This window comes from Abramis brama, assembly GCF_963993115.1.
Source record: "Abramis brama genome assembly, chromosome: 17".
NCBI lineage: Eukaryota > Metazoa > Chordata > Actinopteri > Cypriniformes > Leuciscidae > Abramis > Abramis brama.
Window position 1 is genome coordinate 6,592,038 of NC_139979.1, and position 24,621 is coordinate 6,616,658.

General features: G+C 38.2%; 1 protein-coding gene across 15 annotated transcripts in view; it reads left to right on the forward strand.

Annotated features, from left to right (window-relative positions):
- Positions 1 to 989: 989 nt before the first annotated feature.
- Positions 990 to 24,621, forward strand: part of rims2a (regulating synaptic membrane exocytosis 2a) — a 191,259-nt gene continuing 167,627 nt past the window's right edge. For 14 of the 15 annotated variants that reach the window (XM_084088637.1, XM_084088638.1, XM_084088636.1 and 11 more), the window contains exons 1-2: positions 990 to 1,199; positions 1,644 to 1,804. In XM_084088637.1, the coding sequence (XP_083944763.1) occupies positions 1,659 to 1,804 (146 nt within the window). In that variant the 5' untranslated portion in view covers positions 990 to 1,199; positions 1,644 to 1,658. The remainder of the gene's footprint in view (positions 1,200 to 1,643; positions 1,805 to 24,621) is intronic. The other variant, XM_084088645.1, reaches the window with a different exon arrangement.

Consider the following 24,621-nt stretch of genomic DNA (forward strand, 5'->3'; position numbering starts at 1 on the left):
GATGGTCATGCTAAATTTTGCTGTGGTAAAATAAACGTAGCATAATCCCATTATGGAATCAGGAATCATCTCATTAATATTGAATTCATTAAAACTTAAATATTAAGATTAAATTAAGTGGTGTTTTATTTGGCTCAATTGAAATGAGGTAGATGTTTTATTTTGCAGCTTCTAATATAATTGAGCATTATCATCTCTTAAAAGGATGTTGTAGTATTCCATGAAGGTGGTAATAAATTCACTCATTATTGGTCTATGCTTGTAGTCTGCAAGGAGCCCTTCTGAGGTTATTTTTAGAATTTATGGCTGATCCTGCTCGAATGAAGACTCCAGTCCGTTTTTTCACTGTGATTTTCGACTGGCTGTCAATGAAATTTCGAGTCCTACTATGGCAAAGGTTTAGATGAATATTCATAAGGTCATACTGACGTTGTGTCATCATGACCTTCCAATGGTCAGGTCTTGATGCTTCAATATTCATTGGTTCATGGTGATGCTGACGATGAGCTCTTATCTTCCATTGAGGTTGTTTTGGTCCCTGAATAACAGAATTGAAATTATGGATTAGGATTTATCTGGCTAAACATATTTTGGAAGATTTAATTTGAATGTATTATACACTTGTCAATGTTGTGTACAGGAAAATAAAACAATTTGTTTTTGTCACTTTCTGTTCAGCGTTATTCTAGAAGGTTTATTAAATGTCAGGGAGAGTTGTTTTGTTTATTATTTAGCATGGGAAACTTGATAATCTACAAATAGCCTATTATTTCCTGGCATTGAATGAGAAAAATATTTAGTTCCTGAATATTAATTATGCAACGCTGACGTCTAGTGGATAATATGTTTTTAAATATCAAATAGACCGTGCTGACGTAGAGTTTCATTCCAAATCGAACGTTGCCTCATGAATATTAACAGTCAAGCCTTCGCCATAGCACGATTGGTAAAACAGTAAAGCCTTCGCCGGGCGTCTTTGCTCCGCCCATACTCTTCCAATTGGGATTCTCTGTCGCTGCATCCATTTTTGTGTGTTTAAGATATCTTCAAGAATTACCAAACCTGGAGGAAAGCGAGGCACCGGAGCAGAGGGACACAAAAGGGAAGCGAACGTTTATTATGAGATGCAAAAGAACTTTTCCAGGACGATGACAGCGATGGGTTAGACAGGATTGAACAGGATGATGGCCAAATAAAAGGCAAGAGGCGCTTTCACATCCTCACTGAGATCTGGAATAACATCTGAGATCTGCTATTTTATTCATAATGCATCGATGCTTTATTCATTTTCTTTTTGCATTGAGGAAGAGGAGAATATTAAACAGGATCGCGTGAATTTCAATAGCCATCACCTTTAAACGGACCAGCTGTATCCATTCTTCTATTGCTCATAGAATGATTGATCTAATGCTGTAAAATCTACCTTATTTATAGTCCATGAGCTTGCATTGTTATCACTGCAATAGTTGTATAATAACTGAACCTTTTTTATAGTGTTGTAAAACACCATAACGGTCATCATCAGAGATGCTGCTGTGGTGGGTTATAATGCTTTGATCCCTGAGCAACCAAAATGCACTGATGATTGATCAAATAGACCTTGCATTCATCATGGATTAAGTCTGGTTATTGATCTTCTTCAGCATCGGCGTGTAAAGATGTCTGCTCCAGCCGGGCTCCACAGCGGGCCTGTCCTGCCGGAGATGCCGGACCTGAGCCACCTCACCGAGGAGGAGAGGAAGATCATCCTCGGTGTCATGGACAGGCAGAAGAAAGAGGAGGAGAAGGAGCAGTCCATGCTGAAGTAAGAGCTTTATGGATTCTATATGTGAAAAGGAACTATATCTCGAGCTGAAGGATTGAGAGGGAGTGTGAACGATCCCTCGTTTGATTTGAAACATTGAGCCCGTTTGTTGGAGGTTTAGAATCACACTTGTGTTTATTAGTCATATGGAGATCAGGCCTATGCTTCATTCTCAGCTATGGGATTGTATTATGCGCCATTTTGCCTTTATACAAGTGCCCACTTCATAATGACAGCTCATAGTAGAATAGCTCGCTATTGCGGTTTAATCGATGTGAATATCTAATGTTGTTTTGACCCGAGCGTTGAGGCTGCGGCGCCAGAGATTTCAGCACGACGGCGCTGTCCACTGACTTACAGACCCATTGAATGCCGTTCTGATTGAAACATGGAGAATTTAAAGTTGTTTTCAGTATGAATGCAAATGATTTTAATGAAATGCTATTATATTCCTTTATTGGTTGGATTTTTCCAGAAATATGTTCTCGGGCATATTTGCGGATGTTTAGGAACTGGGGAAATGGTTCAATACAGCATGGGTTTTTGATGCCAGGGACCCTCAAATATTTGATCTTGTTAGAGACTTTGCCAATATAAAGGTCCATTTATACTGCATGAGAGAAATAGTATGTGTGACATTTTAGTAACAACATAAAATAGAAACATTGCTTGAAAATTAAGCGATTGGCTACTTCTGTCAAAGTAACATTAAATCTTTCCACGAAGAATATTGTATCTAGGGCTGTCAATAGAATAAAATAGTAACGAATAATCTCATGATTTACAACCAGTCACAACTGAAATGTTCTGTTTGAATACCCCTGCTATACAATCAAAACAACTTTTGTTGTTTGTTTCATGTTTAGAAAGGTCTGGTTTCATGTTTATAAAATGCTAGGCAAACCAAGATACTTTTGTATTATTTCATGGTGTATATATGAATTAAATGATTCATATAAATGGGGAAAGTTACTTGCATTACAATATTGGGTTATTCCCTAAAAAAACTAACTAATTGTGTTACTTTTTATGTAAAGTAATTTTGCATTACTTTTTCTCATCTGGGCTGGGCTTGCTTGTTTGTTTTTTTAATAACAAAAAAAAGTTCTACTTTTGGCAAAGGTAAAGGCATTTTCACACCAAAAGTAAAATAAGTGAATAATTTGTGCCTGTACAGTAGCGGACGCAGCTCAAACAAACCTTTCAGCTGTGTGGACATTCTGGATTACAAAAGAATAAGATGCAGGAGAAGAAAACAAAAAAGAGGCACAAATGTGATGTTTATCTAAAGTCATTTTTGCTTATCGAAGCTCGGCAGCAAAGGCATTACTTAATAGATTTACATTAAATACATAAAGTATATTTGTGTCAATAAATAGGAAAACAAAGTAACTTGCATTACTACTTTGAAAAAAGTAACTCAGATATTTTGTTGTAAATTTAAAAGTAATGTGTTACTTTACTAGTTACTTGGAAAAAAGTAATTTGATTATGTAACTTGTGTTGCATGTATTGCGTTACACCCAATGAAAATGTTTGTTTATGTTTGCAATTTCTTAATGCCTCTCAAAACAAGATAATGTTTTTGAGGCTAATTATGGTTAATGACTTATCTGATTTCCCCCAGCTAGTGATTTGGTAGCAGTGTGCAATAAATGTATGCACAAACTCTATGATTCAAACAGGAAATATGAGCAACCGCAGAGTGTCTTTAGCTCACAGACTTTTTTTGTGAGGGTGTGGAGACGTGCTTCTATCATTAGGTAAATATTAACACTGCAGCATGGAAATAGGGCCGATTCCGTGCAATAAGTGAAGTAAACATGAGTCACAGACGTAAAGCCGAATGCCACCTCGTTGCTGGTGTGTGTGTGTGTTTTAGGTGAGTCACTTGATCCCTCCCTCTTAAACACACACATCCACCATTCATAGTTTCGAGAGAGCGAGAGGGATGTGCTGATGTCATATAAGGGAGGGTGATGGTTGGTTAGCATTAGTGTGGACGCAGTCACGAGGCCTCTGATCTTTTCTAGAGTAGTGTGCAAACGGCCGGTGTAGAGTTACACAACAACACGGCGGCTTGTTGGCCCCTGACTGTTACTTATACTGAACAGTGAATGTGCAGAGCTGCTGCCCGTGTCATGTGACTCGAGGCCTGATCACATTCTCATCGCTGGTCCACAAGGCCATGCCTTCATTTGTGTTATTTAAAAGGGTCATATCATCATAATTTGCATAATTAATTGTTTCCTTTAAACCAGGGGTGCAAAACTCAGTTCCTGGAGGGCCACAGTCCTGCAGGCCAAACCCTGCTGTAGTTCTCAGATAATCTTTGTTTAGCTGGATCAGGTGTGTTTGAAGCTAAACTCTGCAGGACTGTGGCCCCTTCAGGAACTGAGTTTTGCACCACTGCTCTGAACTATGACTGTTTTTGGCGCATAAAACCCTGACTAACTTAATGGTGCTCTAAGCGATGTCACACGTTTTTTAGGCCTAAACATTTTTTGTCACATCCAGCAAACATCTCCTCACTATCCGCTAGCTGCCTGTCCCTTGAACACACTGTAAAAAAACACGGTCTCTGTAGACAGCCCAGGCTCCACAAACGGCAAGAAAAACAAACTGGCCCAGCCTGGACCACGAAACATAACAAACAGTGTTCCAGCCAATAACCGACATGAATGATTTGGTGGTGGGGGTTGGGGGTTGGGGGTTAGTGCGCGTGCACATGAAGGGGGGTGTGGGGAGTGGAGGAGAGAGAAGCATGAAGAGGGAAGTTAGCTAGAGGAGAGATGTCCTAGATAACGACAACAACTAACGTTAAAAATGTATATTCTTGAGAATTGATATGGCTGACACACGACCAAAGAGACGACGTTCCGATGAACAAATAACAAAGAATAGGGAAAAGGAGAAGGAATGCGTGAAATCCCGAATTTACATAGGAAAAGCGTTCAAAAGGTGGCAAGAACTCCGCCGGCAGAAGGGCTTCCAATCCGACATTCAGGTGGCTCTGTTTTTGCTGGACAGGTGGGTAAATCCAGTTTGGTTTTTCTAAATGGTTCATGACTGTTTCAGGAAGCACGGAAGGGAGGGGGGTTGGGGATGGGGGGACAGGATGAGGAGGAGGGAGGGTTGAGCTAGCCTCCGTTTTGTTTGACAATACTTTGAACATCAACAAGAAGTGACTTCACCCAACATTGCTTAGAGCACCTTTAAAGCTGCAGTCGGCAAGTCTGGCAGATTGAGGTGACTTAGCCAAAATTTTGAATGTTTACAACTTTCATGCCCCTCCCCCACTACCAGCGAGCACCCTCCCATCGAGTTTGTGTTCGTCAGTGCGTGTGCACCAGATTTTCATCCGTCGGAGGTAGGCTGCCCTGGCTAATCTACCCATAGATAGCAATAACCGAGGAATTGGAAGCTTGTTAGTAGATTTTCTCTCGCCATCACGCTTCGTACAATCCAACACACCTGCAAACTTCAGGCGTGTGCATGTGATATTGTAACGTGCGCGGGGGAGGGGGAGGAAGAAGCGCGGGTTTTTTTCTAAAACCGGCTGATTTATGTTGTGCTGTCGGAGCATAGTGTCGGTTTCAGTGAATATGATCAAAAAAATCTTGCCGACTGCAGCTTTAAGTGGACTTTAAGTGGACTATTTCCAATTGAATTGACGGATTTAGCTACTGTATTTTTAAGACTTATATTCGTACAAGCTCTGTAATGATTGGCTAACTTCATAGGAACTAAATAGGGGAACTATCATAGTACGATGCATCATTTGAAATCAACTAGAAATCAACTAGCTAGTCATGACCAAAACCGCATTGTCGCAAATTTGTCGTTCAACAGATTCAGATTCAATCATTGGCTCGTTCTTAAGTATTAGTACGCACATGCACACTCTTCAAAAATGGCACTTTAAATCTCTTGACAAACTTAAAGACGTAAATGGCATTTGTATCTATTCGAAATCAAAGATATAGATTGTGCTGAATCTCAGCTTGCTGATTTTGGTCAAGAGAAGGATTTATTAAGTCCACATGTCATGCAAACAATAAAATAATCTTCCAACCCCACAACTTTGTGATGCTATTTGCGAATGTTTGTTGGAACTAAGGTTTTGGGAAACACAGACTTGTGTATCAATGCTGATAATGATGGAACTTGCGACCATAATTGGCTAACACTACTTTCTGGAAACGCACCCCAGTCCCATTTTTGCTCCTTTCAGAAGGTTCTGCAAAGCAGAAGGTGCTACACACAGACAGCAATAGCACAAGATTTGACAGACTTTACCACTATACTCTTTTAATTAGTTCTTCTGGTGTCTAGGATTAATAGTATCTGTCATACTTCCTCCATGCCATGATGGTTGGGAAATGTGGCCAATCATAATTGTGTTAAAGCATCTTTCTGAATCTGAATGAGCCGTTTTTGCAGCTTAGTTTCAATAAAAGCTCTTCTGCACTGGGAACAAAGTTCACAGTATGTTTTCATGCATCATATTTGCTCATTAGCATGATAGTTCTGGAATTAGATGTTGTCTAGTCAAGGTGGTAATGGAGAACAAGCAGGTTGACTTGACATTAATGAGAGTTTTAAGCCTGGTTGTTGCACCATACATCTCGGCGTAACCACGGCAGTCAGGCCACAGGATGTTCCTTTTGTTTTTAAAGAGGCATAAGCATAAACACACAACAGTGGCTGGAAGCCAGATCAGGGAATCCTGGGAGAATGAAGAGATGAAGAAGCCCTCTGTTGAAGTGTTTGCCAACTTCCTGTCATCTTCACTGGATGAGCCACAAAGAAATTGAAACAAATCCAGTAAGAGAGAGATGGAGAGTGAGGGAGAGTTTTAGTTGCTGAAAGTGAGAGCATGCCAAGGGAGGTGTTTATAGAGTATGAAAGAGACAGGATGTTTAAGAGATTTGACTGGAGAGAGATTGCATTGAGAGAGCAGTTGTTGCAGATTTGCTGTGTCCAGGGGGTGTCCCCTCTCCCTCTGGGATCACTGAGGCCTATGGGTAAGAACGAGACCTGTATCACCCTGTGAAAGTAAGTGTGCTCAAGTTGGTGCGTGCTTCCCACAGCCACCTATATTCACCTATTCTTTCTGTCTCTTTCTGAAATAGCCAATCTTTTGACTTGCCGTTCTCATTCGCAACTCATTCAGGCTAAGAAATGTCAGCTTAGACTTGAAGACCATGGGACCAACATGTATAGCTGTCAACCACAGTTTGTTTTGTACAATTTGCCAGAACACAGTTATACTCTTGGATATCTAGCTTATTACTAAACAAATACTTGAGTATCAAAGATTTGATGCCACTAACCTGGCAAACTTTGGCAAATATAACAATTAGCTATTACTTAAAATTGCTCATTGCATTAAAGGGGCAGTATGTAATATTGACAGCTAGTGGTTGAAGTAGGCACTGCAGTCCAAATTCAAAATATTGGAGAGGGTTGTTCCCCCACCCCCTCTTCCTTAGACTCGAAGCTCACGCGACTTGCCAGATTGAGGAAACGCAACAGGAATGAGCGCAATTGACAATGCTAATGTGTCTGTTTTATATGCCTCTGGTCACAGAGCTTTTTAGATTGATGCTGAGGCTTTTTAGGTCGGGTAGAATTTACGATCTCTGACCCTGTTTGTTTGCTGGCTTCCATGTCTGCAATATGCTGTTTTACACCAACTGCCAACCCATGCTGTCGAAATACTATTGGGTAAATTAGCAGTAGGCAGGATCACACAGTCCAAAACAAAAACAGACATCCCGACACGGAACGCACATTTCACAGTAGAATAACTGGCTGTAGAAGTGTTTTTCTGAGAAACAAGTATTTGAACTTTGCATGTTTCCTAAATATCTGCAAACATATGGTATTTTTATGCTTTAGTACAGGCAAAACAATTACATTCAGCACCTTTAACATTGCATGAACATGCATTTGTTTCGAGGCAGACCTTGGACCCACGACTCTCGGGCGTCAACCTGACTGGAACTGCCTATTTGCTTCTAGTGTTTGCCAGTTTTTTGCATCAGCCAGTCTCTGATTGGACTGTGGGTGTGCTTGAGGCTGAGACTGTCATTTGCTCATACATTGAAATAATTTCCCGTCAGTACTCACGGGAATCCCTCCTCAAATCCATTATCCATCTGTGCATTCTAACAGTGAGGAACGTTGTGACCAGAATTGCAGTACACATGGCATCCCCCGCTACCATGTAAAGAACCTCCATGAGACCCCCTCCCCCACACACACATCTTGTCGCCCCCGGGGGGACGAGCCGCAGTGAGGCTCAATCCACACTGCAGAACACACACCAAATGGCTCCGTCCTGCTCATTAGCGTCTTCCATCAGTGTGCTAGCTGGCAGAGGGGATGTTAATGGGCTGGTTTGTGAAAAAACACCGGATGTTGGTTAACCAAAAGTTGAGGGTGTGTCTTTTAGCTCTGTTCCAAAACCTAGTGAGCTGCTTATGGCCTAGATACAGTAGGTAGCTGTCTTCTAAAGCCCTATTCGCACAGGATTAGTATTACCTAGGGACCTCCGGTAATTTGTAATAATCGCAGAGGTCGTCTGTGATTTTTATCCTGTGCGAATCTGCCATGTCTGTAAAAATGTCTGTAAAAATTCCCCCGAAAATTACCTACCGTATTTCGGCCAACACAGGGGTCCTCTGATAATACCAGTCCCGTGCGAATCCCCATGTCTGTGATTTGGGCTGTTTTTCTGTGAGCCTATCGTTTCCTAAAGAACGTAATAACCATTATGGGCCGTTTAACAGTCCATTTTACGGCCGTTTAACAGTCCGTTTTTCTCCAATAAAAACTATGAAGTGCTGCAAAAGAAAAAAACAAACTACTACTACGGACGTGATCCGGAAGCTCAACTCGGACCGTTGTCATGGAAACGTCAAATTAAGTATTTTGGCGCAGCATGGAAGCTCTTTTGGAAAGTTTGGACGCTTTTTGTGCTAGTGTAACTTCTGTATCGTGGAGCATTTCTTTGTCTCACACTAAAGACGTCCATCCTGTAAGTATCTCAAGAAATCAAAGTGTGAAAGAGTAAAAATGATATAAAATGAAATAAACCAAATAAAATGAATAGAAAAACAAGCCTATCGCGACGTTTCGGTATTTATAATACCTTCTTCAGGCAGGCTTGTTGTAAATATGGACAAAGAATAAAAGAAAAAGAAGATATATTTATACAATAATATGATATTCTATAATATATATATAATATATTTCTCTAATAAATTGGTTTTAAATAAGTTCTTTTTTTGAATTGCAATACTGCAGCGCGATCTTCGTTTCAGCACGTTCAGCTAGTGAAGTGTGAATGGGTGGGCGCACGCTGTAAAGTCCGTAAACTCGAGGGAATTACGAACATTTATTTGCCCGTGTGAATGAGCCACCAAAAACACAGACGTCAGGGGGTAATTTCTTAATTACAGAGGTCCAGGGGTAATACTAATCCCGTGCGAATAGCATTCTCAAATGAAGACTGATTTGGAACGCTCTACATAGAAAGTAGTGCAGGATCAAATCATGCTGCTAACATAAAGCAATACTTCGCCAACTTGCGATTCGATTTAAATTCGATCTCAGATCAAATATCTAGAATAGTACAAAAATATTCTCAACTAATGATGTAAAATACAGGGAATCCTGTCAGTTAGTACATTACTATTAAAGGTTGAAGCCTAACAACTGATTTGTAGACAAACATGTAAATTGCACATAAGGCAGGTTTTTATAATAAAAACTTTTGATGATATGATATAATCACTGTTCTACTCCATGTTGTTTTTACTGAAATATAAACATTTAAAGGGGACCTATTATGCCCCTTTTTAAAAGATGTAATATAAGTCTAGGTGTCCCCAGAGTGTGTCTGTGAAGTTTCAGCTCTAAATACCCATAGATTATTTATTATACCACGTTGTAAATGCCCATTTTTGAGTGGAAGGAAAAACATGCTTTTTTCGTACATGTATCTTTAAATGCAAATGAGCTGCTGCTCCCCATCCTCCTTTACAGAAGAGGGAGCCTTTACAGCTTGTGCCTCGGATGCTTTGCCAAAAACTGACAACATCTATTTGGTTTTGATTATCATCTCTATCGTGGTCACGCTCACGTGACATTACAGTTCTTCATCATCATGAAAGTTTATGCATGCGTTTTAAAACCATATCAGGCCAAATTTCTGATGTATGGTTTTCTGAGCGCAACACAGCCAAAGCACGCACACAGAATAAGAAGCTTTAATAAGAATACATTTCTTACTTGAATGCTGCTGTTAAATGCTCTGGCAAGGAGATAAACATGGCGGACTGTGCACAGCTCATTCTGGGCGGGGTCTATGCTAATAGGACAGAGTCAGTCAGCAGTCGTGGGCGGGGCCTAAGCATTTGTGACACTACAAAAGAAATACTGCTTATGATTTATGGGGTTTAAAAGAGAGGAATGGGTGGATTTTTACCATTATAGGGTGGTTGTGTACACACTGCGGAAACGCATTTATGTTCAAACACCATGTTAAAGTGAATTTTGCATAATAGGTCCCCTTTAAATGGTGGCTGTCATAACTTTTTGTCTAGCTAACTATCAAGCTCTTGTGATTGAATGGCTTTCCTGAGGTAAATGTGATGTTACATGACATAGTTTACAAGCTGTTCTGTTGACAACTCTCCGTGAAACACTGATTGAGACATGAGTTGTATTGTACACATTCAGCATACCTTCTGATGTTCATTGACGTTTATTTTGTGCCATAACTAGTAGTAAAGAGGAATAGACAACAACAACATTTATTTAGATTTAGATTTTGAAAGCTGGGTCTTTGTTTAATTTCAAAAGCAACAAAAGACAAAGCTTATTGCAATTTTTTTGGATGGCAGGCACGCTACAAATAATGTTTAGTGAAGTTTTGTTCACTGAAACTGAAAACAGCACAGACTAAAAGATCGAGCCAGTATCGGTATCGGTTCATCAAAATGAGAATCGGTTAAAATAGATAAATCTTTAATTCAACCCAGCCCTATAAAAGTAATTTTTACATTTTTAGATGTATATTTACAATGCTTTTCAGTACGGAATGAATAGTAAGTGAAATCTTTTCCCTAGTCCACCATATTGGATTTTTTTTCACTGAGATTGTTGGACTGCATTCTGGGATTGCATGTCTAGAAGGCTACGTAATTAAGTTAAATAAGCATTTGCATTGAGAGCAAGCCATATGATGGCTGAGCAGAGCTTCTGTTTGTCGGCATTACCTCTGCCCTCCTCTCATTTCGACTCACCTTCCTATTTGTGACTCGTTCATGTTGTCACCTAACATTACTTATTCTCTCATTTCTTTTTATCTTTGTATTCTGTTTATCTCTTTCTCTCTCACTCTTTTCTAAAGTTACCCATTCTTCTCCCCTGCTGTTCACACTACATTTATGTGATAATGCAATTTTTTTAAACTTTTTTATATTTCCTTCATTTGATGTTTTGTTTCATAATCTAGAGCTGCCTGCGATGTGCTCAGTGGAAATATTTATCTAAAAAGGCAGACAAAGTAAAAGCTGTGTAGTTTTACCTTTATTGCATCATTAGCTTAGAAATATGCAACTCTTTTGAATCCAATTGCGAATCAAATCTTCTGTTGCTGCTGATGTACACTATAGGCCACATTTACATTACATGCTTCAAGTGACCCAATTCCGTTTTTTTTCCCTCCCTTGTAGCACAGATCGGATATGACCCAAGGACATGTAAGCAGGAAAAAGCACATGGATTCCGATATCAGTTATAACCGATATCCGGTTTCAGGCCTCATTCATATGTGGAAATAAATCTGATATAAATCGGATATGTGCATTTGCATCTGCCATGTAAGCAGACAGATCGGATATTTAATTGTCAATGCGAGTCGTACATCATTGAAAAAGCAACAGTGGCGATTGAAGTCAACTCGGGTGGACACCAACCACGATCACATGACTCTTTTCAGTGGTGCAATGGAGTACGAAAACTCAACCCAATGTTTTGCTGACCTTTAAAGATTTAAAGAAGCTTGTATTATCATTTCATCTGCGTCCATTGCCATTTTTACTTCCTTTTTGGCCTAAGCTTTTCTGGGTCAGTACATCTACCTTGGGTTGTTTTGTCAAAGTGAATGGTGTAAATGCCGATATCGGATATCGGTCACTTTTAAAAGATGATGTAAGCTGGTCATCAAAAAATAAATAGAAATGTCAGGATATAGTCAACTAATCGGAATTGGGCATCAAGACTTGAAGTGTAAATGCAGCCATACTGTTCTAAATCAGTCACTTATGAGGTTCCAGAGCTACTTCTCTCTACGTATATGACGAGTCACGCAGGTATTGGGCTACTCCGCAGCTGTTGTCGTCCCGACACAATAACACTTCTTATTTTAGGCGTACTGTTGTGATTCAATCTAGCCCATTATATAAATGTTGTAAATTTGGAACAAAAAAAGTTACATAGTGTACCTTTAGAACTGTATGTTTAGAACTCTGTGTCATGCTGCAAAAGACGTGAGACACAAACGCAAAGGTCAGAACTGAAATGAAAAGAAAACTGAACATGGAAAACTGAAACTGAAATAGAAATTTTCCCAATAGGCAGCTAACTGAAATAACATTTTTAAAACAGTGCTAAAATTAAAAAAAAAATTATTACAGATAAATAGAAATATTAAAAACCCTAATAAAAATGAGAAAAGCACATAGCAATTACTAAAAATAAAAATAAATAAAAATGAAAGCTAATTTAAATTAAAATATGAATAAATTCTATAATGGTATGCAAAAATATCTGATGATATATTAGAAATAGAAATAGTATGCTACTGTAATGAGCTACTGTATCCCGCAATGTGCTTGACCAGACTTTCCATTTCCATGTAGTGAATGAACCAGAAGTAATATAAGCTGTGATTTTTATATAATTGGACTGTCAAAAATAAAAGCATTTTTAAAGAAAAGCTGATTAAAAATTCAAAAAACAGCATCCACTGAATTAAACATGAGGGCATGTGACGGCAGTATGGCATAGGCCTACTACTGTTTAAAACATTACTGTTTCCTCTATAAAACCATGTATGTTGTGCAGTATAGGAATTCATTTCTGAACATAAGGTAGATATACACTGTATGCTTATGTGTGCACTAGATCCAGGAAACATTTGTTGACTCATCAGTAAAACAGAATAAATGACCTCAAACTAACATGCTGTGATACGCAGTGTATGAGTAAATCAGAAGTCAGCCAGTTTCCTGTGCAGCGGAAGCGCCCAGCGTGAGTATAGTACACAGAGCCCTACGTCACAGTGCTGAGAAACCCAACACTCCTGCTGTATAGTTCTGCCCTGCTATTGCATAAGGCTGACCCGGCACACTGGGAAACATGGAGAGTGTGCGGCGTTTAGAAGCGTTCTGGCACAAATGCCTTGATGTTTCTCAGTTTGCTTTACATTTATGGGCATGTAGAGTCTTTGTGTTTATGTAAAACCCCATAGTGATTACAGACAGGCTGCTTAAAGAGATAGTTAACGGGAAATAACAATTCTGACAACATTTAAAGCTCGTTCACACCAAGGACATACAGATGCATTTCTAAAACAAGTGCACACCATAACTATATCGGTAATGACAAAGAGGAATGATATCACTGGAATCACTTTCAGAAAGATTTTTTCTAGCTGATAAACAATAAAAACAGCCAGTCAATTGACGACAGCCAATCAGAATCCATCCTGCTTTAAAGAGCTTGAGCATTTAAAGCTACAGACGACAGAACTGCAGCACATGCTTATTATAAACAGAACATTTTCGTACATTGGTGTGGACGCTAATATGGTTATCTTTATAGTTATCGTTCTTGGTGTGAACGGGCCTTTACTCACCCTCATGTTCAATCTCCAAAACTTACAGGAAAGCCTCATAAAAGTGGTTCAATATCACAATATTCAGAAATCTTAGAGTGCAGAAGTTAATGAAATTGAAGTAATTGTTTTCTGTAGCTCTTAAATCTCATTTGCACACCTGCACCGATTGACACCAGAAGTAAAATGACTTTGTTGACTTCTTTCTTGACCATGTCAAGAGAATGACAGTGAAGCAATGAAGGGAAGCAGGTCTTGTGTGTGTGTGTGTGTGTGTGTGTGTGTGTGTGTGTGTGTGTGTGTGTGTGTGTGTGCTGGCCAGTCGAAATGAGCGCAGAAATGTGAGAGTGTGATGTGGCACCGGTTCATCTGAAGCTGATTGCATGCAAATCCTGAAGAGCCTCACGTTATTCATGGACGACTATAAATAGCTTTGGACTGAAGTCGCGCTCTCTTGGCTCTGTTGGGGTAGTAGAAGAACTAGCAGTCAGATCACATTGCATTAGGCAACATTCACCTCCCATGATGCCACAGAATGACTGTTTAATAAAGAGATGTCAAACACACTCGGGGGTGATACTTTAAACATCACTTTAGACAGAACGGGTTGCCTTTTTAGAGTTATGTTTGGAGTTTGGTCCTTATGATGCTTACTTTAAGTGTCCACTAGCATGGAGTGAGCAATGTACTCTCAATGGGAGCTGTGTTGCAGTTTTGTGCAGGGGATTGTGGGAATGGTAGAAGAAGCAAGGGGTGAGAGTGTTTATCTACACTACAGTTTAAAAGTTTGGGGATGGTATGATTTTTTTAATGATTTTGAAAGAAGTCTAGTGACTGGTGTGGACTTCAGGAGCAGAAAGAACACGATGCTGTTTGAAGTGTTTGCTTAGGAAACCCCCTGTCATTGTTTGTGCAATATCTAATCAGATCAAATACACAATTTGACATGCATTTAATGTTCTCACATGTTCCTGTGATGGCCACACAGGGGATTACCATCTCTATAATAATAGGATGAAAATGTGCTTATCTTTAAAAACAAATGGGTTCATGGATATCAGCAGTGTGACCCACATGCAAGCTTGTTTATATAGAGGCTGTGCTGTTGAAGTTTAGTACCTGTTCTGTCTGAAATGGTTGATTTGTATATAGTTACACTAACTAGCACATTATAATTCTGCTTGGTGCCACAGATTATTTTCATGTATTTGAGTATCTTAGTCTAAGTGTTCGCACAACAGAGTAAAAGATAAACAATGAAGTCTGTTAATGTTCAGAAGCGATAAAATTCTGTCATTATTTACTCACCCTCAAGTTGTTCCAAACCTGTATGAATTTCTTCAGCTGAACACAAAAGAAGATATTTTGAGGAATGTCAGTAACCAAACAGTTGATGGGCCCCATTGACTTCCATAGTATTTTTTTCCCATAGAAGTCAGTGGGGTCCATCAACATCTGATTACCCATATTTTTTTAAAATATCTTCTGTGTTCAGCAGAAGAAAGAAATTCATACAGGTTTGGAACAACTTGAGGGTGAGTAAATGATGACAGAATTTTCATTTTTGGGTGAACTATCCCTTTACGGATATTATTTCTGTGAAGCAGTGGGTTTTTGAGTTGTGTCTGGCCCATTTTCTCAATCTAATCTCTTTGCTCCATTTGGACAGTATTTAAAAAACTTGTTGTATGTTCTTAAAGGAACAGTTCACCCAAAATTTCTGTCATAATTTACCCTCATGTTGTTCTAAAGCTCTTTATCTTCCATTTAACATGAAAGGAGATGGGCGATACTACCCATCAGCTCTATAAGCATCCAAAAAGAATTTGTCAGTATGTGCTAAAAATCATCCTCTCTTCCACAAATTCCTGTCATTCATGTTTGCATGTATTAGAAAATGCCTTAAGACAGGTCGTGCCACATTTGATGTCAGATGTCATTGTTCTTGTATGTTTGCTCTCGTACAGGTTTGGAATGACATGATGAAGAGTAAATTATTCACTTTCGTCTTTAAAATGGACTGTAACATGAAGAATTAATACTTTTATTCAACAAGAGCACATTAAATTGACCCAAAGGTAAAGACGTTTTAATGTTTTAAAAAAATCTATTTTAAATAAATGCTGTTCAAAAAATGCTGAAAAAAGGTATAATGGTTTTCTCAAAAATATGAAGCAGCAATAACTGTTTTCAACATTGATAATTATAAGACATGTTTCTTTAGCTGGAAATCAGCATATTAGTATCATGTGACACTGAAGACTGGAGTAATGACATTGCATCACAGGAATAAATTACATTTTAAATATATTTTCAATTGTAATAATATTTCACAATATTACTGTTTTACCTTATGATTAATCAAATAAATGCATCCTTGGTGAGCAGAAGAGACTTCTTTCAAAAACATTAAAAAATCTTTACTGCCCCCAAACTTTGAACGGTAGTGTAGTTCTGCTCGTAAATCTCATTCGCTCAGTTTTGTTAAAGGCACAATGCCATGAACCTTGTCTAGTGACTAGTTCTTCCTCAGAAATGCTCATTGTAGCAGCCTAGCTGTTAACCTGTAAACATGACTGTAAACAGTTTCACTTTGTACATCTGGACACTGGAACTGTGACTGGTTATTTCAGCAGCTCTTGCTATTTCGGTGGACATGTATCAGATGGTCAGTGGGCGGTCAGTCTGAGATTAGATTGTGCTGGTCTGTGACTCTGGAAGATCAGATTCAGCACCCTGGACAGCAGCACTGAGAGCTGATGCCTGATCCTTTATGTCCTTCCAAACCTGAATGGTTTTCTGTCTTCTGTAGAACATAAATGAAGATATTTTCAGAAATGTCTGAAAACTATGTTTGTACAATGGAACCCAATGTAGTTTGGTTCCCAACGTTCTTCAAGATATCTTGAGTGAGTAAAGGATGACAGAATGTTCATTTTTGGTTGATCTCTTTATTATTACAACAGAGAGATAAATAAAGAGAGCTTATATATGTGCATTTATTTTTACAAGAAAGATACAATTTGGGAATGACAATTGCTTTTTACAGTAAATTAATAAAATGACAATTCTGGCATCATTTACTCACCCTCAAGTTTTTCCAAATTTCATAGTTGCATGGACAACTTTATTACTGGGATTCTCCTACATTTAGATGATGATAAACAAAATCAATTTAAAAGGCATAATAGACTTTATTGAACTCCTATTCAATATGCCCAGGATTTGAAGAGAATATTTAAAGGCATTCATTTAATCGGTCACTCATATTCCAATCTTAATCAGTGAAAGACAGATTCCAGTTTTTTTAGGTCGGCTAATGGGATGCCATGTTAAAATGATAACAGACTTTCTTTTTTTTTTTTGGTGTTCTGTTGCTTTAATGCCATGGTTCATGTGTATTTGCGTGCCGCATTACACTGTTATTGCTGTGATGGTCGACTGCTTATGTGGGATGGATTCTACTTTGGATATCATTTCTTTGGGAAATGATAGGTGTCCTATGTCTGACTGATCCGATCGGATTTGGTAACCATACTAATGACTTTTTGGCACAGTTGTTAGTGTGTGTGTGTGTGTGTGTGTGTGTGTGTTTGTGACCACATTAACACATGTGTTAAGCACACTGACAGCGTTTAACTTACTGATGGCTTGTTCTGGACAGGGACAGGAAACTGTGCTCTCCAGCAATACTGGAGTATCCATTACCGCTCTATTGTTAGTCATGTAGGCTATTATTGTAACTTACTCTTAAGAGATGTTCCCTCATCCTCCCCCCACCCACTGGCATGACAACAGCACAGCCACATGGGTAATACGGATGTACAGAGCAGAGTAACCACAGGTTTAGACTATAACACCTCACGTTCAACTAACTTTTGACAACCTCAATGTGTACACGCTAAAGATATTGTTTTGAAACAAATGCTGTTTTTTTTTTTAACTTTCTTTTCATCAAAGAATCCTGGAAAGCGTAGCCTCAGCCTGACCATCAGAAATGTGCCCAAAACCAGCAAACCAGCTTAGGCTGCGTTCACACTGCAAGCCTGAGTCATGCCGAATGTGCTGAGTGCGTGTTAGAAATCAGGAATGGTGAGAGAACATTGTGCTTGGTACGTTTTTCGTCTTCAAACCAAACTTGGGTCTTCAGCCGACAAAGTTTAAATCCCGTCTGGCTAGTGGTCTTCCCATTAAGTTTACACATTAAGTCAGTAGACGGAGAGTAGGCATCTTTTGTGGCTGTTCGAACGATCCGGTCGAATGCGTTTTCAGCTACCTCTGGAAGTGGTCGAAAGTGGACAAGATTAAAACGTTTTAGACCCCTGTTTACACCTGTATTTAACATCGTCCACTTGCGATCCGATCGACCAAAACACATCTTAATACCAGGGTGACCAAAGAACTATCGGTATGTGACTCCCATGACTCCCATCAGTGCAGAATTGTGACGAATGTAGATCGAATTGTAAATTGTAGTAGTGATTCTTGCCAGGAATGAACATAAATTGGACAGAGTTTACAGAAAACGTGCTTAAAAACAGCACAAATTTGTGCTGTACCTTATCAGCGTTTTATGTTTGCCCCATTTTCCATTTTCATTTGGCATTTACACGCTCATGATCTTGATTGTTTGTGTTTAGGTTCATGTTGCAACATCTGCTTACGGATCTGAAAAGTGAACGTGCGTTTCTGAATGCTGGATGTATGGGGTGGCGTTAAAAGTGAGGAGGGATTTAAAGCTGTCACTCAAAGGTTAACCAGGGTCTGCTGCGACCAATCACGGCACTCCCAGCTCAAATGAGATTGCTTTTTGATCCAGATGCCACTGCGGAACCGATGACAGCTGGAATCGAGAGCTCCCTCAGTGCTAATCCTCTTTTAAAGGGAAATGTGTTCAAGGGAGGCACTTCCCCTGCCACCCTGCTGAATGGTCCTAATGAACAGGTGTCTGTCGCTATGATGGACCGCCATGAACCCGGCTGCTATTTCAGGCATCACTGTGTGAGGGCAGGGCAAGCTGTAAAGTTAGCTTGCTTTTGGCTCAAGTGGTCATGCTGTGTGCATGCATCTCCTAGGGAGCGTTTTAAGGTTCCAAATGTAGGCAACTTAATTATGATGCTGCCTTTTGATGAAATTATTTAAGGGACATTTCAAAGAATATAATCCCATAATGCTTTGCAATAAGCTCAGTGATTAAAAATTAGATGGTGGGCAAAATGTCAATCATAAATATAATTGATTAAATGCTGACATGCATCAATTAGCTCACTCTGATTGGAATCTGACCTTTTCGCAGACTGTTATAACATGTTTCCACAGTTATTAACATCGTAAATCTAGCAACGTTTTTTTTCTTATATTTATATACACTATACTTTGTGTTGGCATTAAATGACAGAAAACTAGTTGATTTTGCTGCATGAGAGTAACCAATCTCTCAATATTTAGAAAATTCATAGAAATGCAATTGCAGATTTTTTTTTCTTTTGCTACTGGAGCAAATGGGAACGTAAAATACACTACAAAAAAAAAAAGGAATTATTTACTTAATTTTTTTATTTATCTTTTTTTATCTTATTTTTCAGTACAAATATTTAAATATTCTTAAAGCAAGATAATTTTTTTTGAGATACAAAATGTCTTAAGATACTGTATTATGGGCCAGATTTACTTAACAGGGCAAATTAGCGTGAGAGCTCAATTCCAAAAAAGTGTCGATGGGAGTGTAAAGTTCTGCGCGTGATCTACTGACGATGTGCAAATTAAAGAACACATCATTTCCATAATGAACAATGCATTCTACCAATTAGCATCTGGTTTAAGACGTGCTTTTTTTGGGCAGTAAATAATGGCACAAATACCAGTAAGTTGACGAGTGCAAACCTTAGTAAATCACCTTGCATGATTCATTTAAATACTCTCCTCCCGTAAATTTTGCAGCTGAAAGGGAAACTACAAATGCATATGCGATAAAGCCAGCCGCAAAAATAACCCTGTCCATGCCTTTTCAGCGCAATTTTTTTTACTGCATGTCTTTAGTAAATCCTGAAAGTATTTTTTTAACGCTGCAGGGTTTGCGCTGCCACAAGCTGTTAGTAAATCTGGCCCTATTGTTTTTTGAAAAATTCATCACAATTATGAGTTTGTGGTTAAAACTAGAACAAATATCTGCCTCTGTGGTCAGAAAAATTATATTTTTTTCCATTTGAATTCATTTTATTTTTCTGACCACATTGGCAGACATTTTTTCTTGTTTTGAGCAAAAAGTCACTTATTTTGATTATTATTTTTCTTTTCTTCCAGAAAATAAGACTGATTGTCTTAATTCATTTTGCATTTCAAGTCAAAGTATCTTGACTTAAGAATATTTTGATATTTGTACTGGAAAACAAGACAAAAATACTAAGGAAAAACAATTTAGCCCAATAGCAACATGCTAAAACTAAACTCTTTTGAAATCATTTGAGACAAGCTCTAGTTGTGCGGCACATGGTTTTGCTGCATATGTGAAACTTTCAAAATTGTTCACTTATGAGGCTCAGTTTCTGTTAGGATGCTATGTAGGCATTATGCAGCAAGACAGCACACAATGTTTTGGAACAGAGGCTGTGTTCCAAACACACACACACACACACACACACACACACACACACACACACACATACTCTGTCTCTTAAAAGGATAGTTCATTTAATTTAATATTACTCTGTGTTCAGCTGAAAGAAGAAAGTCACATATACCTAGGATGGCTTGAGGGTGAATCATTTTCATTTTTAGGTGAACTATTCCTTTAAGGCAGCTTGTGTACTGTGGTTTACTCAAGTGTGTGTGTGTTTATTCAGTGGCACTCTGTGGTCTCTCAGATGGTACAGTGCAGGTCATGTTGACCTGGCTCTTTCTGGCATGAGATTACACCATTTCTGCTAAGCTCCTGCTGTGATTATGCCACCTGTTGCACACACACACACACACACACACACACACACACACACACACACACACACACACACACACACACACACACACACACACACACACACACACACACACACACACACACACACACAGATTTCCACATTCATAAAAATCAAGTGGTCTCCTACTGTCCCTCCAACTGTCACACACTCATTCACACAATTCTGCAATCTTAAATCTTGTGTTTAGACCATGTTTTGAGCTTTAAAGAAACATTTAAAGGCTATTTACAGCTATTTGCACACACACTACTGTTAAAGAGTTTGGGGTCAGTAAGATTTTTTGAAAGAAAAGTTTTTGAAAGAAATCTCTTGAAAAGTTCAAAAGAACAGCATTTATTTGAAATATAAACATTTCAACAACGGAAAAGTCTTTACTGTCATGTTTTTTATTTAATGTGTCCTTGCTGAATAAAAGCACCAAACGTTTGATCGGTAGTGTACATTTCATATCTATGTACCCAGGGAAAAAAAAATACTTTTTGCTCCCTATGTCAAGCATACATATTGGCCATTCAACTGTATTTTACATTATTTATTTATTTTATTAAAAATGGTATTTTACAGTTAATTTTTAAACTGTGCATGTCGCTTGTGGCGTCATAAATGAGTCACCACGACATCAAAATCGACATTTCTTTTCATGGAATGTTGCATTATTTATTATAAATTATTTATCTGTGCACATCATCATTATATTCTTAAAATTCATGTGTCCTCGTAATGCACATACTGTTTTTATACTGTGCAAATACTGTAAAAAGAATGCTACTTTATTAGGTTTACAAATTGAGAGCTAGAGAGAAAACATTACAGTATGGCAGGATTTTTCCTCTAACGTGAGGCTGAAGGCTGTGGATGCTGCTGTGTTTTGGTTGTGATGGCAGAGAGGAGAGCGCGGGCACTGCCAGCCCCACTGACCAGCACAGACTGGCACACTGGCAGCTGTAATTGTGGAGTAATTATGCCCCATGCAGAGATTCAGCTCTGTGTTATGTAACAGGACTTTCCTCTTCTGTGCATCGCTGACAGCAGGAGGCCAGTGTGTCCACACGTATACACACACACGCTTCATACAGAACAGCTGAAAAAGAGGTCAAATGCATTTCTTTATTTCATTTTGTCCTTGCAGTTCACTTGTTTTTTCACACATGACTGTTTTCTACCTACTGTCTGACTTATTTTTTTTTCCTACTATGCCTTTAATACTTGTATGTAAAAGCCTTATGTTGTTATTGGCCTCTTTGCATATGAATGAGCACCAGCACTTTCAGGGGCTGCGGGTCAGTGTATATTTTAGTGTTGGTTATATACTGTTATAGTTCGTATTAATATTTTGAATTAGCTTTCATTTTTATATTTTCAGTTTTCATTTTACTTTAAAAAAAAAAAAATGTTATTTTGGGTAACACTTTACAATAAGGTTTCATTTAACTATCAATGGATCAACTATCAATGAATATCATCAATACCTCTACAGTATTTATTAATCTTAGTTAATGTCAATCTCAACATTTACTAATATGTTTTTAAAATCGAAAGTTGTATCTGTTAACATAAGTTAATGCACTGTGAACTAACATGAACATGAATGTTTTTATTAACTAACATTAACAAAGGTTTAAAAAATAGAAATGCTGTAAAAATATATTTCTCATAGTTAGTTCATGTTAACTAATGCATTAACTAATGTTAACTAATGAGACCTCATTGTAATGTGTTACCAAAATTTAATGTACTTTTGAATTTTATTTTTTTTTTATTTTTTATTTTTTAGCAATTTTAGTATTACTATTTAGGTTCACTTTATTTATTTTTTATTCCCAGTAATTGTAGTGCTTTTACTTTAACCAATGCAGCATTTTTCTAATTTTTTTTAATCAAATTTGATTTTATTTCAGCTGTAATTCAATTTACAAAAATGTTTTGAGTAGGTTTAGTTGTAGTTAATGATAACCCTGCCATGGGTTTATATTTCTCGTGTTATGGTAAAGCTTGTTGGTTGTCATGTTTTTGCTTTCGTATGCGGCACATTTTGGTAATGCTCACAAAGTGTCTGTATGAATGTGTAATCAGTGTTTCCGCTGCATAAAGGTTAACTCAACCTCACGCAATGCCACACTCTCCTAATAACATGGAAACTATCAGTATCGCTGACGCTGAGCAAGTTAATTTCTGAATGACCTTACATCGTTTCTGAAGAGTCCTGTTTTCCATATCATATTCTCTATAAGGCTTTTAGGAAGTAAGAAAAACATTTCTATTAAAAGGTGTAAGTGATGGTAGACTTTTTTCTCTGCTAGAAATAGCTGAAGAGGTCAGGGTTTAGCTGGTTAGCATGGAACTGTTAGCCCCTGCTAGTAGATGTCATTACTATACTATCTGCGGGGAAAAAGCATCATTCTTCATTGGTGTCCATTCAAATGTAATAAATTCATGCATAATTAATATAGTGCAATGCATACAGAAATTGTGCTCACTTCTCACCGGATGCATGCTATTTTAATCATGGCCACTGTTTACATGGAGCAAACTCCATTTAGATATTATGTATGATTTAGACTGTTTTAGGATATGTTCAGATTTATTTATTTTATCATGGGTAGCATATTCTGCATGGGTTGCTTTTTTAACGACATAGGCGTACATGTATGTGACGAAGCTTTCAAAACGGATGCAGGAGAAATGGAGGTGCATCATCTCGCTCTCCACATAAGTGCCCTGTGGAGTTGCGGTGCAGAACTCCTCCGTCGCACAGGAAAATGACCAAGTCTTTGGACACACCATTTGAATTCCGTATGAATAATTCCGGTATTTCCGGCACCAGTTTTGACGTTACCGTTGTGTGTCGCATTAAGAGTGACGGAAAATACAGTTTGAAATCTGATTTGAGCATCCAGAGCGTCCAGACTGAGACGGATCTGTAAAAAATCTGTCAAACCACCTCCATATGTGGAGAAAAAAGACAGATTTCACGTTGCTGTCTAGACTTTTAAAAACCCATCTGGATAAAATTTGAATATGCAAACATTTTTATTAATGCCTGCAGTCTGAATATGGCCCTAACATCTTAACCCAGTTAACAGGGAATGTTCCCACAACTTTCACTGTTTTGTTAAGGTCAAGATAAAACGTTCGGTAACACTTTAGTTTTAGTTTTCTCACTTGTAACTAGTTGCTTGTTAGCATGCATATTACTAGGATATTGGCTGTTTGTTAATAATTATAAAGCACATATTAATGCCTTATTCTGTATGACCATATACATCCCTTGATCCTACCAAATAACTAAACTTAACAACCACCTTACTAATTATTAATAAGCAGTAATTAGGAGTTTATTGAGGCAAAAGTAATAGTTAATAGGTAGTTAATATTGAAAATTGGACCCTAAACTAAAGTGTAACCAAACATTCTTTAAATAACATGTATAGAATGTTCTTTTAACATCATTCATATCTGATGTGTTCTCATGAAACATTCTTATAACAACATTCTTGTTTTTTGCACTTGATGAATGTTCATTTTAACCTTCTTGGAATATTACAAATTGTGCTGTAGATGCATTTTCTACAAAACCGATTCAAACGTAAGGCCACAGATGGAGCCGATGGACGTTAAGTTGAAAATAAGCATGAATGCTCCTTTAAGAGGACTGTGCTGAGACTCTGATGGTGAGATGTGTGGTGTATTATTTAAAGTGATGAGTCAGCTCTCATTCTATAGCTGTCACATCAATGAGGCCTGTGTCTCCACCTCCACTCAAGAGCGCCGAGATACTGAGAGAATAGAGAGGGATGAGGAGGAGAGAGGACAGTCATTTGAGGTTAAATTAACAGTCTGAGAACAGCTCAGAAAGAGGGTAATTTGGTTAGAACATCACACGCAATACTTGCGAGTCACCGCTTAACTAGTGCATATTTTCTGCA